Source organism: Cherax quadricarinatus, chromosome 7, assembly GCF_038502225.1.
Source record: "Cherax quadricarinatus isolate ZL_2023a chromosome 7, ASM3850222v1, whole genome shotgun sequence".
NCBI lineage: Eukaryota > Metazoa > Arthropoda > Malacostraca > Decapoda > Parastacidae > Cherax > Cherax quadricarinatus.
The window spans coordinates 64873938-64887351 of record NC_091298.1 but is presented as its reverse complement, the minus strand read 5'-3'; the positions used below and the strand labels follow the sequence as shown (position 1 = coordinate 64887351).

At 44.5% G+C, this 13414-nt stretch overlaps 1 protein-coding gene across 10 annotated transcripts in view; it reads left to right on the top strand.

The window, feature by feature from the left end:
• Obsc (Obscurin) overlaps positions 1 to 13414 on the top strand; it is a gene marked incomplete at its 5' end in the record, with an annotated part of 440143 nt that overhangs the window by 356229 nt on the left and 70500 nt on the right. For all 10 annotated transcript variants that reach the window (XM_070082639.1, XM_070082647.1, XM_070082643.1 and 7 more), the window contains 9 exon segments: positions 5205 to 5316; positions 5895 to 6070; positions 6842 to 6950; positions 8402 to 8561; positions 8827 to 8948; positions 10615 to 10793; positions 11073 to 11293; positions 11652 to 11827; positions 13001 to 13188. In XM_070082639.1, the coding sequence (XP_069938740.1) occupies positions 5205 to 5316; positions 5895 to 6070; positions 6842 to 6950; positions 8402 to 8561; positions 8827 to 8948; positions 10615 to 10793; positions 11073 to 11293; positions 11652 to 11827; positions 13001 to 13188 (1443 nt within the window).

Genomic DNA, 13414 nt, shown 5'->3' with positions numbered 1-13414 from the left:
ATTGTTACGACCTGTGTTTGGGTTGGTGGAATTTTTTTTAATCCACTGACGATTGAACGTCGTGTTGTTGTGTTTTTTCTTCGTTATTCTGAATTATCTCTTCTTCATCCTCTTCTGTACCTATATTTATTTTTACACCTTCCTTTTAAATCTTAATTTCTCTGTAATGATTCTGTATTTTGTTTTATATATAATTCAGCGAGATAATAAATTAAGCGAAGGTTGAGGGGGAAATTGCATACAGTAACCTCTGTTTTAAAGATTTTTTTTCCGTACAGTTAAGTTTTTTAAAGGTAATGGATTAGAAAGAGTTATTTAAAAATTGAATAGTACGTTCTGTGAAGGCCTTTTTTGACCTTTTCATCTGATATTCAATTTTAGATGGACTTTTTTCAGTACCATTTAGAGAACACATTGTATAGAGGGTCTTTATAAGAGGAGCTGACTAAATTTAAGGTAAATTATTCACTTGTTCTTGATGGTATATTCCTAAATTGAAACACTTTATACTTATAAAATGCTATTTTCATCTCAACGTTTCGCCCATTAATTAAACGATCACATTTTATCCTATATGTGTGTGTGTCATTCTTCTCTGTGTAGCAGGGGCGACGGATACTAGTCGGCCCGTTGAATCTAGCAAAAGGATCGCTAGATTGGGTTCCCAGCCTAGCGATGATGCTGGGGACCTCACTGCCGCGATCCAGGACGCCAAGAAAGTCCCCGTGGTTGCTGGAAAGACGCGTGACGTAGCTGGAAAGTGTGTTGTGAATGGTCCAGGCCAGTCAGGTGTGGAGAGTGAGATAGACCAATCAGAGGCGTCTTTGGGTGGCAGAGAACCAGCGCTACCAGAGGGCAAAGGCAAGAGAAAACTCTCGCGGGATTCAGATCAGGAGGCAAAGGAAACAGCGAAAGTTTTGGAAGAGGCAGAAGCGGAGAACGTGGAGACGGGAGAAAGCGACACGGAAGTCCCCGAGAACGCAATTCCTAATGAACCCGGCTCCGCTAAGAGAATGAAACGAACCCCCGATACTTGGACAACCATCTCGTCAGTTCACACGTCGAACAAGATGGAGACAGAGACGAATGTCTCTGGCGATCGCGAGACTTCACTGATGAAGGCCGTGAACGTGACGATCAGCGAGGCAACTTCTACGAGAGACGGAGACCAAGAAGGAGACGAGGACGAAGATAACAGGCTGGTGTTCACGAAGTCGTGGGACGTGGAGGAGAAGGAGGGGCAGCCAGGGATGAGATTACTCGCCTCCTGCAGCATTCATCGTCAGGAGAATGTCACCAAGACCGTTATTACTGGTGAGTATTTTTTACATATGGTGGATTTTAGTGAGAGAGAGACAGACAGACAGAGATAGAGAGAGGCAGACACACAGAAGGAGACAGGCAGATAGACAGAGAGAGAGGCAGACATACAGAGAGACAGGCAGATAGACATAGAAAGCGAAGCTGAGAGATAGAAAACAGACAGCCAGGCTGAGAGATAGAAGGCAGATAGACAGCCAGGCTGAGAGACAAAGAGAGAGACAGACAGACAGACAAGGATATGGAAAAAATAGTAAAAGACACAGAGAGATGAATAACAATAATAAGAATACAGGGTTAAAAATAGGGATAAGAAAATATAATGCATAAAGAAAAGTAATGATAAAGTTGGAGTAACAAGAGTAGGTATGATAACAGTGGTGGAGATAATAAGAGTGATGTAAAGAGAAAGATTGAGAGATAGCAACATACGAAAATAATGTGAGACAGACCAAAATTATTTTGAGGTATATAATTTGTTTTTGTGATTCATCTTTAGTTAAATATAGAACCTCGGTTTTCGTATGCCCCGGTTTTCGTAGGATTCGATTTTCGACGACTATTTTTGTCGAAATGAAATTCAGTGGATTTGATACTGAAATTTTTCTTCTTCAAATTCTAATCAAACTGGCTATATCAGAGTTTGCTAGATTAGCAGCTGCTGGAATGAAAGTGTGTGTGTGTGTGTGTGTGTGTGTGTGTGTGTGTGTGTGTGTGTGTGTGTGTGTTGCAGTTAGGTCTGCTGGAATGAAAACACATTTGTCTTGTGTTGCAGCTCGTGATGCAGCTAAGACTGCTGGAGTGAAGGTATATTTTTCTTGTGTTGCAGCTGAGTCTGACGTGGGAGACGAGGACGACGTGTCCAGGGCTGCTATCGTCCATTACACCAAGACCGTGGAAGTCGAGCAGTACAAAGGTGTGTTCTCTGATGACGAGGACGACGCCGAACTGCCGCTCCAGAACGGCAGTTCCAAAGCCACAGTCGCTCCCGTCCTGCCGGAGAGCAGAGACGACGCGCAACCAGACAGCCACGACGACACCTGTAGAAAAGACGACGTCGTTGCAAAGGCTAAGAAGCATAAAGAAGCCGAAGAGTCTTTGTTAAACCTTTGTGAAGTGCGTCAAGAGCCTCCGCCAAAGAAACGAGCGATCAAGTCTGTTTCCTTTGAAGACAGTCCTGGAGTAACTGAAGAGGGAAGTGAAGGGAGGGAGAAGGACTTGCCCGGAGAAGAGGAACTGGAACCGAGGGTAGAGGGCTCCGCCGGCGGCTCAGAGAGGAATACTGATGCCTCATCCATCCCCGCTGATAACGAAGCCAGAGGCGATAACACGAACTCGGCGGCTCCGGTCTCTGAAACCACGGACTTGAGAACGAAGAAGGGCAGTGACACCAAGAGAAACCTCCAACCCTCTGATAGCATCGCGCCAGTCGAGGCTTCCAGAGCCCAAAAAGTGTCCCAGGAGGAGCTAAGTAGAAGCTACTCAGCTTCCATTGATCCCAGAGGAGGTAAAGAAGGCGGAAAGAAGAGTAGTCACCGCTGCCAGCTATTGCTTTGATGTTCTAACTTCAAGTAAATAATATGCTTATTTTTGGTAAAACTCATCCAATGTTGTTGCTCGAGAGTGATCCTCGAGCTGAAGTCATTAGTTAACATCCTCAACTCACCATCAACTCACCATAGAACGCACCGATTGCGTTAATTACGCTCCCAGTGTTTAACCAAATGCTGCGTAATCTCAGAGATCTTAATCGACACACGCTAAAGCCTTTTCTTCAAACCTAAACGACCATATGTAAAAAATCTAAATCTAATTAACCCAAGCATGTGTACAGCGTGGCCGGACGGGGCAAACCTGCCGGCTGTATCGGCCAGTTGTAGATTACATCTCACATGGCTATCCGTAACAGTAGATATATCTGTAATATTTGTAACTAGTTTCTGTAATACCTATAATCTCGCCCGTACTTATCATTTAAAACTTTCGCGTTATTTCTGTGTTTTATTGCTGTTATTTGCGTTTTATTTTCTCGTATTATCGCTGTTCTATGTTTTATTTCTCGTATTATTGCTATTTTATGGTTTATTTTCTCGTATTATTGCTGTTCTGTGTTTTATTTCTCGTATTATTGCTATTTTATGGTTTATTTTCTCGTATTATTGCTGTTCTGTGTTTTATTTCTCGTATTATTGCTATTTTATGGTTTATTTTCTCGTATTATTGCTGTTCTGTGTTTTATTTCTCGTATTATGGCTGTTTAATGGTTTATCTGTTTAATCCCTTTTTTTACGGGGTTACTTTTATTAACTGCGTGTGTGTCTACCATTATCCTTCCCTTCCCTACGCCTCTACATTATTCTAGTAATCATTTTGTCTTTGTTCGCGAGATCGTGATGTCACGACTGTAAACAGAGTCAAAATTCTGTCAGCTTGAGAGGCAGAATCTAAATCTAGAACTCCTGGAAAGAGCTTTTGTGTTGAGCTATCAGTCCAGTACAGAGAAGAATGATGAAGATCACAAGTGTGAGGTAATCGGTCCCTCGGCCTGGAATCGAGGTAATCGGTCCCTCGGCCTGGAATCGAGGTAATCGGTCCCTCGGCCTGGCATTGAGGTAATTAGTCCCTCAGCCTGGAATCGAGGTAATCGGGCCCTCAGCCTGGAATCGAGGTAATCGGTCCCTCGGCCTGGAAATGAGGTAATCGGTCCCTCAGCCTGGAATCGAGGTAATCGGTCCCTCAGCCTGGAATCGAGGTAATCGGTCCCTCAGCCTGGAATCGAGGTAATCGGTCCCTCAGCCTGGAATCGAGGTAATCGGTCCCTCAGCCTGGAATCGAGGTAATCGGTCCCTCAGCCTGGAATCGAAGTAATCGGTCCCTCAGCCTGGAATCGAAGTAATCGGTCCCTCAGCCTGGAATCGAGGTAATCGGTCCCTCAGCCTGGAATCGAGGTAATCGGTCCCTCAGCCTGGAATCGAAGTAATCGGTCCCTCAGCCTGGAATCGAGGTAATCGGTCCCTCAGCCTGGAATCGAGGTAATTAGTCCCTCAGCCTGGAATCGAGGTAATCGGTCTTTTCAGGATTGATGGATTGATTACCTCAAACTCCTTCCGATCTTCACCATTTTTCTCAGAATTGGACTGATGAAACCAGTGTGGCGAAACGTTTCCACAGTATACACAAGTGTTACACATATGTCCAATCCATCAACCTGTTGGGTCTCTGAGCCATTTATCGACGTAATTTAACATGCACGACAGTGATATTTTCTGACCTTTTTTAAGTAATTTTTAAATGAGGGACATTTTTCTCTCTTTAAAGTTACGAAAATGTGTAAATTTCAGTAATTACGCTGGTCTTCAGACCACTTAAGAGTACTTAAGGGGGCAGGAAGCCACTTTAAAACCCATCCTCTTTCTTTTTTGCGTACAGCTTCGCACTTAACTTGATGTGAATGGAGATTTATACACACTTATCCCGTATATAGGAGAGAGGAGCTTACGACGACGTTTTGGTCCAACTTAGACCATTTACAAAGTCACAGGGGGACTTGTAAATGGTCCAAGTCGGACCGAAACGCCGTCGTAAGCTCCTCTCTCTGTCCTATTTGCTGGCTATTCGTGTAATGTTCCAATCACGGTGTTGTGTTGGGTGTCATGATGCTAAAGGGCTGTTAATCCTTCCCTCAAACCGGTTTAACGACGCTTTAACAGCAGTCTCCTTAACCTTCAGTGAATGAGCGTATCACATCCCCTTTAACCCCTTGCTTTCGGCACCAGCTTCCGGCACTCCTTCCGGCGCTACTGCCTAGCGCTACACACTGCGCTACTTCCGTTTCTCCCCTCGCTAATCTCTTTTTTTTACGCTGTCTCCCCCTCGACCACCAGCGCCGCCACACATCAAGGGTAGCAACTTCCGCGATGGCAAGACCTTCATCGCCATGCATAAGTGTGTCCTCGAAGTAGAGGCTACGGCAGTACCCGAGGCTGAAGCTACTTGGTGAGTCTGGCTATTGTCTGTCTATCGTAGGAGTATTGGTGTGACTGTTGTGCTAGCATAGTGTGGCAATTGTGACTATTGTATGGGTATTGTGTGACTTATGTGACTGTTGTGCGAGGATTATGTGACTTGTCTGGCTAGTGTCCTAGCATTGCCTGACTATATGTGAGCATTATGTAACTAGTGTGCGACTCCTGTGTGTATAGTCCATAATGTGTAAGTGTGTGTACTCTGTACATATTGTGTGTACATGTGTAGGGGAATTGTGTGGGATTGTTACCGAGAATAGGGGACAGTAATGCACCTATTCATTATCATTTTTCCAAAATACAATTGAAAAAGTTGATAAGTGAAGAACACGTACTATGAGGGCCACTCAACGTGGTAATCAACTTCAGATGCTCCTTTTTTAATCTTAGTTACGAAAAACATCGTTCTGGGTAGATGAGGGTCGTAAGGGAGGTTACTGCATTGCGTTTCACAAAGAATCGTTGTTTTTTATATCGAATTTCAGAGAGATTTCTGTCTTGTGTTGGATTTCTTTGAGGGAAAGAATACTTGACAGCTGTTTTTCACAGGTACTGCAACGGGAAGAAGCTGTCGGAGGAGGAAGACAATGTCAAGTTCGGCTTTGATGGGACTAAGTACACTCTGGAGAGGATAGGTTGTGATCCCGAGCACTCGGGACAGTACAAGTGTGTACTCAAAAACAAGATCAAGGAGGTGGAGGAAGTCGGTCAAGTCACAGTGAAGGGTGAGTGTACTCTCCTATTTGTAGTTGTAAGGGTCGATTCATAGCTCCTGGCCCCGCCTCTTTGCTAGTTGCTGCTAGGTCCACTCTCTCTCTCTGTTTCAAGTGCTTTATCTTACCTCTTCTTGAAGCTATGTATTGATCCTGCCTCCACTACTTCATTCTTCAGATTGTTGCACTTCCTGACAACTCTGTGGCTGAAAAAATACTTCCTAACATCCCTGTGACTTATCTGACTTTTCAACTTTCAATTGTGACCCCTTGTTGCTGGCCAGCCTCTTTATAACGACCCATCATCTCCTTTTTTTTCAAAAATAAAAACTTCTGTCTTTACTAACTCAATAAATTCGTCTCCCACCAAAAGAAAAAAATTACCATCTTCAGTAAATCTGTTTCAAAAATTCTATTTAAAAAAAATTCTTCTACGTCTGTAACCCCACTGTCAAGATGGCGTCCTCCCGACCCTCTTCACGACCACTATTAAAACTTTCGAAAAACTCTTTCCTTACCCTCTAATCACCCTGAGAGGTAATTATCGAACCTCATTTGTTTAATTCAAACCACATTTTTTTCCAATTTCCTCCCATCAGTCTATTATTTATCTGTTTTATTGCAGTTCCCTCTTTCGTTGATGTATATTTGTTTCTCTCTCGTATTTTTCCATTTCGTTTCGTTGTTCCTCTCAAATTTCTTGAGAGGGATAATTTATTTGAGAATTTCCATCATATTAAAATACATGGAAGGCTCCATCACATTAATATCTGGTATTTACAGAGAAGGAGGCTCGCGTGAGGACCAAACTTCAGGATGTTTCAGTGAAGGAATTCACAGATGCTGTTATCAAGTGCCAGATAGTGGGTGACCCTATCCCTGAAGTTCAGTGGTGAGTAGTATCTCTGAAGTTCAGTGGTGAGTAGTATCCCTGAAGTTCAGTGGTGAGTAGTATCTCTGAAGTTCAGTGGTGAGTAGTATCCCTGAAGTTCAGTGGTGAGTAGTATCCCTGAAGTTCAGTGGTGAGTAGTATCTCTGAAGTTCAGTGGTGAGTAGTATCCCTGAAGTTCAGTGGTGAGTAGTATCCCTGAAGTTCAGTGGTGAGTAGTATCCCTGAAGTTCAGTGGTGAGTAGTATCTCTGAAGTTCAGTGGTGAGTAGTATCCCTGAAGTTCAGTGGTGAGTAGTATCCCTGAAGTTCAGTGGTGAGTAGTATCCCTGAAGTTCAGTGGTGAGTAGTATCCCTGAAGTTCAGTGGTGAGTAGTATCCCTGAAGTTCAGTGGTGAGTAGTATCCCTGAAGTTCAGTGGTGAGTAGTATCCCTGAAGTTCAGTGGTGAGTAGTATCCCTGAAGTTCAGTGGTGAGTAGTATCCCTGAAGTTCAGTGGTGAGTAGTATCCCTGAAGTTCAGTGGTGAGTAGTATCCCTGAAGTTCAGTGGTGAGTAGTATCCCTGAAGTTCAGTGGTGAGTAGTATCCCTGAAGTTCAGTGGTGAGTAGTATCCCTGAAGTTCAGTGGTGAGTAGTATCCCTGAAGTTCAGTGGTGAGTAGTATCCCTGAAGTTCAGTGGTGAGTAGTATCCCTGAAGTTCAGTGGTGAGTAGTATCCCTGAAGTTCAGTGGTGAGTAGTATCCCTGAAGTTCAGTGGTGAGTAGTATCCCTGAAGTTCATTGGTGAGTAGTATCCCTGAAGTTCAGTGGTGAGTAGTATCCCTGAAGTTCAGTGGTGAGTAGTATCCCTGAAGTTCAGTGGTGAGTAGTATCCCTGAAGTTCAGTGGTGAGTAGTATCCCTGAAGTTCAGTGGTGAGTAGTATCCCTGAAGTTCAGTGGTGAGTAGTATCCCTGAAGTTCAGTGGTGAGTAGTATCCCTGAAGTTCAGTGGTGAGTAGTATCCCTGAAGTTCAGTGGTGAGTAGTATCCCTGAAGTTCAGTGGTGAGTAGTATCCCTGAAGTTCAGTGGTGAGTAGTATCCCTGAAGTTCAGTGGTGAGTAGTATCCCTGAAGTTCAGTGGTGAGTAGTATCCCTGAAGTTCAGTGGTGAGTAGTATCCCTGAAGTTCAGTGGTGAGTAGTATCCCTGAAGTTCAGTGGTGAGTAGTATCCCTGAAGTTCAGTGGTGAGTAGTATCCCTGAAGTTCAGTGGTGAGTAGTATCCCTGAAGTTCAGTGGTGAATAGTATCCCTGAAGTTCAGGTGTGAGCGTTGAACTATCCCTAGAGTGGTGTTGAACTATCCCAGAAGGGATAGAGTATCCCTAACATGTCAAATCATGACACAGTATTTATTTTAAGGTTGGAAACATGGCGCTCTCTTCGCCCACAATGCAGTGCGTGTGTTGTGTTACAGGCTGAGGAACGGGAAGCCTCTGGTAGCCTCCGACAAGTACGAGATATCCTGCGAAAGGATGTCAGGATGGCAGACCCTGGTGGTCAAGGATGTCAAGGAGGCTGACAAATGCTCCTTCACTGTCAAGGGCAAGAACCAGCACGGGGAGTGCGAAACATCGGTGAGGGAGACTATGTTTCTGTCTTTCTGTCTATCACTCTCTATCTGTATCTATCTATCTATCTATCTCCATATTTAATACTTCTGAAAAAATCATAATTTTTGTAATAATAATAATAATAATAATAATAATAATAATAGCATAATAATAATAGTAATAATTTGCATAATCTTACTTAATGTAACGAAACAATTTGGTTACACCTAGTGTACTGTAGCAGTGTATTGTAACACTTAAGTGTATTTCAATACTGTCTTCACTGCAGTGTCGTCTTGGCGTTCTGGTGAAGCCTCAGCCTGGCGCCCTGGATGATGCCACGGTGGATTACGGCAGAGATCTTCATCTCGTGGACCATATCCACGCCTTCCCTCCACCCGTCATGGTTTGGTGAGTTGATACTTATATATACATAGCTTTAAAAAGAGGTACGATAGGCTCTGGGAGCTGGGAGAGGTTGGATCTAGTAGCGACCAGCTGAGACACGGGTCCAAGAGCTGTAAATCGATCCCTACAGCTAAATATAGGTGAACACACACACACACAAACACACACATGATCATAGCAAAAATAATCTATGTCTAAAGTTTAGATTTAGAAAGAACGTAGGTAAGTACTCGTTTTTAAACAGAGTTGTCGATGCGTGGAACAATTTTCCGAGTACATGGAACAATCTGCCGAGTACATGGAACAATCTGCCGAATATGGTAATAGAGGCGAAGACCTTGGCTGGGTTTGACTGGTACCTGGGGTACTGAAGCAGATTCTGGGTAGCTTTGGGAAAGATGTGGAGATACTCGTGGGTGGGAGTGAGTGGTTTTGATAAGGATTTGCCTTGTATAGGCCAGTGGGCTTTCTGCAGTGTTCCTCCTTCTTATGCGCTTAAGAACCTGTCTATCTACAGAGATAGACTGAGTCAGAATGTCAAAGCGGTAAATAATACCGACAGTTTGATAAGACACATATGCAACAGTTAGGTATCTTTATTCCGAAACGTTTCGCCTACACAGTAGGCTTCTTCAGTCAAGTACAGATGAGGTAGCAGGAGCAGTAGAGATGTGAAGACGATGTCATCAGTTCACCACTTTCTGCCCAACACTCTAGTCTAGAGATGTGAAAATTTAGGTATCTGCGGATGTGGATGTGTGTGAGGATGTCCGACTTATTTCGCGGATGCGGATGTATGTACGGATATCTGTTTACAGTAAAATGCGGGTGCGGATGCGAATGCGGATGCGGATGCGGATGCGGATATCCGTTACATTTCTAGTCTGGAGACAGGTCCAGTAAAGCCTTCATCCCCGTGTATAACTCTACGGTCCCCGCTGCCCAGGTTTCAATACCTATTTCTGTTTACAATGCATCTCTCCCCCGTAAACTTGATTTGTTAAAAAAAATAAAAACTGGAATCCACTAGGGAAGACAGGGGCCAGAGCATGGGAAAAATTATATAGAAAGTAAAGGACAGAAGAAAACAAGAGAAGAGAGAGAAAAAAGACGGAAATGAATATGTAAAGGTGAGAGTGGTAAGTTGGGTACAGTATAGCAGCAAAAGCAGAAAGACAGGAATGGTTGGTTCTGAGAAGGACCTGCCTTGTATGAACCAGTAGGCCTTCTGCAGTGTTCTATTCTTATGTTCTTGAAGAATAAAAAGGCACATTACCGTGACTTGAGCAATACACAAATAACCGGCACATAAGGGAGAGAAGCTTACCACGATATATCTTACTGAAGGACTCGCAAAATTCCTTTTTGTAGGACCCACACAGGTCTTTTCTGTAGGACATATACAGGTCTTTCCTGTAGGACACACACAGGCCCCTCCTGTAGGACACACACAGGTCTTTTCTGTAGGACACACACAGGTTTTTCCTGTAGGAGTAACAGCCTGGTTGATCAGGCCCTGATCCACCGGGAGGCCTGGTCATGGACCGGGCCGCGGGGGCGTTGATTCCCGGAATAACCTCCAGGTAACCTCCAGCACACACACACAGGTCCCTCCTGTAGGACACACACAGGCCCCTCCTGTAGGACTCACACAGGTTCTCCCTTGCAGGACTCTGAACGGGAAGGAACTGAAGGATGGGGAGCACTACGAATACACGCGAGACGAGGAGAAAGAGATCTACGGACTGGTGATTCACTCTGCCGTCTTGGAAGATGCTGGCAAGATCGCCTTCACAGCCTCCAACGCCGCCGGCAGCGAGACTGTCTCCTGCACCGTTACCGTCCACAGTAAGTCCCACGTATATAAAAATATTACCCCCTTCCTCCCTCTTTTTCTTATGACCTGCCTTTTAGACAGACGTTTCGGTCCAGGAAGGGCTCTGGTCACTAACTCTCACTCCTGATAAAGTTGAGAAACCGTAAGTTGTTGGAGCTCTTGGGAACTTAAACTACTGTCATATAACGTGTGTATTACTAGGTAATAGTAACTCTAGTCCCTGATAGTTTAGATGGCGGGATAGGAGAGTCACTCTTTGTCTTTCTAACTCTCTTTCTCTACTGTTACAGCTGAGAAACCATCAGTCGTTGGAGCTCTTGAGAATCTGGACTACTGTCTGGAAGACGACGTTACCTTCACACTGAGAGCCACGGGTCTGCCGCTGCCGCAGTGTCAGTGGAAAAAGAACGGAGTGTCGGTCAAGGAAGACGCCAGGCACACCATCACCAACCCCGAGCCCGGGGTGTACTGCCTCACCATCAAAGACCTCAACTTAGACGACTATGGCGAGGTGAGGGAGAAGGGAAGGATAGGCGAGTGAGGAGGATACAAGGGAACAATGAGAATGCATTTACACGCCATCTGTTGCACAAAGAGTACAATAAACGGTACATTTATACATTAAGAGTATTTACACGCCATCTATTGTACAAAAATTACAATAAACAGTATATTTATATACTAAAGGGTCATTTGCACGCCATCTGTTGCACTAAAAAGTCAACCAGACGTTCATTTATCCACGAGAAGTACTTTTTTTACACCATCTATTGGACAGATAATAAACTAGACGTTAATTTATTTATTGAAAGTGCACTCGTATGTCATCTATTGCACAAATAGTGAACTTAAATACTCATTGACCTCAGGTTTCCGTGGTGGCGACGAGCTTGGTGGGAGAGTGCAGCTCTACGGCGAGGCTCACTCAGAAGAAACTGGCGTGCGAGGTGGTCGAGGGCCTCGACAACGTAACCAGGGGCGCTGAGGGCGAAGACGTTACCCTCACCGTCAAGATCAGGGCCTCTCCGAGACCCAACTTCGTCTGGTAAGTCCCTGAAAGACCTGGGGAAAGCAGGGACAAAGGTGTGGGACGGAAGGGACGAGCAGTGTAATAACATGAATCTCATGGGACAATGTATCCTGGTTTTCATGGTACAACATAATAAAACGTCTCATGGTACAATATAGTACCACGTCTCATGGTACAATATAATACCATGGCTATTACAGTACAATATAATACCATGTCTCTCATGGTACAATATAATACCATGGCTATCCCACGGTACATTAAAACAAGCCGGTAAAACATTCTATAGAATATAAGAACTCGAAGGAAACGGACAGGAATGGACTCATTTAGGACACCGCAAACGTGTCGACCCTTGGACGCAGAAGTGGTCAGTCCAAGTACCGAAACATTTGCCGACAGTCATTTGTCTTACTAAATACGGGAACTGACAAGAACTTGAAGATTACACACAAACAACAGGTCTAGTTCAGTAATACATTTGTGTTCCAGGACATATTTAATGCAGAATTTGGGAAACTAATATTTGTGGATATTTTGTAATGTGATATTTCGTAAACTGTTTGTAGAGGACTGGGAAGGACCGTACGTTGTTCGTAATAGCAACGTACAAGTACTTCAGGTATTGTTTACATGACTGCACTTGGCCACACTTCCGTTTATGTACACACTGGAATTGTACTTAGATTACATTCTCGAGTGACTAGTTCTAGAGTTTAGGTATTTCCTGTTTTCTTCCCCCTCCACCACCATTTTTTTTCTCTCCCTCTCCCTTTTTTTCCTCTCTCTTTCTTTCCCTCCCTCCCTCTCTTCCTCCTCCGTCTCTGCACCAGGACTCTGACCGCACGTAAGAGTAAGTCTTGTTATCCAGTTTTGTGTCGCAATTCTCATTCGTTATTCTTGCCCCCCTCCTTCCCCTTTGCTTCCTGTTCCACTCCCTCTTTGTATGCTTGCCCTCTCTGTACGTATGTCTCGTTCGTTTCTTGCCCTTTTGTTTTCATTCCCTCTTTCCATTACCTCTCTACGACTCCCTCTCTCCTTCACTTCCTCCACCAACACACCAAACAGCCCCCGCATCACCTATCTTTCCTCGTCTTCCGTACCAATCTACACGTCTCTCATCTCCCTCCATCCTTGCCCTGCATCTCCCCCGGCTTCATCGTCATCTCCTCCTCTCCGTCACTTCAGGACAAAGGACGGAGACGTATGCGAAGCCTCAGGGAAGATCAAGATAGACGTCAAGAAGACGTCTTACTGCGAGGCTACGATCTCACTCACGCTGGTCGAAGCCGGGGCCGTCGACTCCGGCCAATACAGACTGAAATTTAGCAACGAGGTGAACGAAACCAGCACTGAAACCGCCCTCATCGTCAGACGTGAGTTGAAAGACTTTAAATATGTGCTGGAAACCAGTGATGTAGTGGAAAACACTCGTAGAAAAAGAGCCTGTATTCGAGAGAGTGTTTTTGCTCTGTTGTAGATATGTACTAAGTCAGGACTGATTCCCTTCCTGTTAGAGCTTTACCAAGTTATGACTGGTTCCCTTCCTGTTAGAGCTTTACCAAGTTATGACTGGTTCCCTTCCTGTTAGAGCTTTACCAA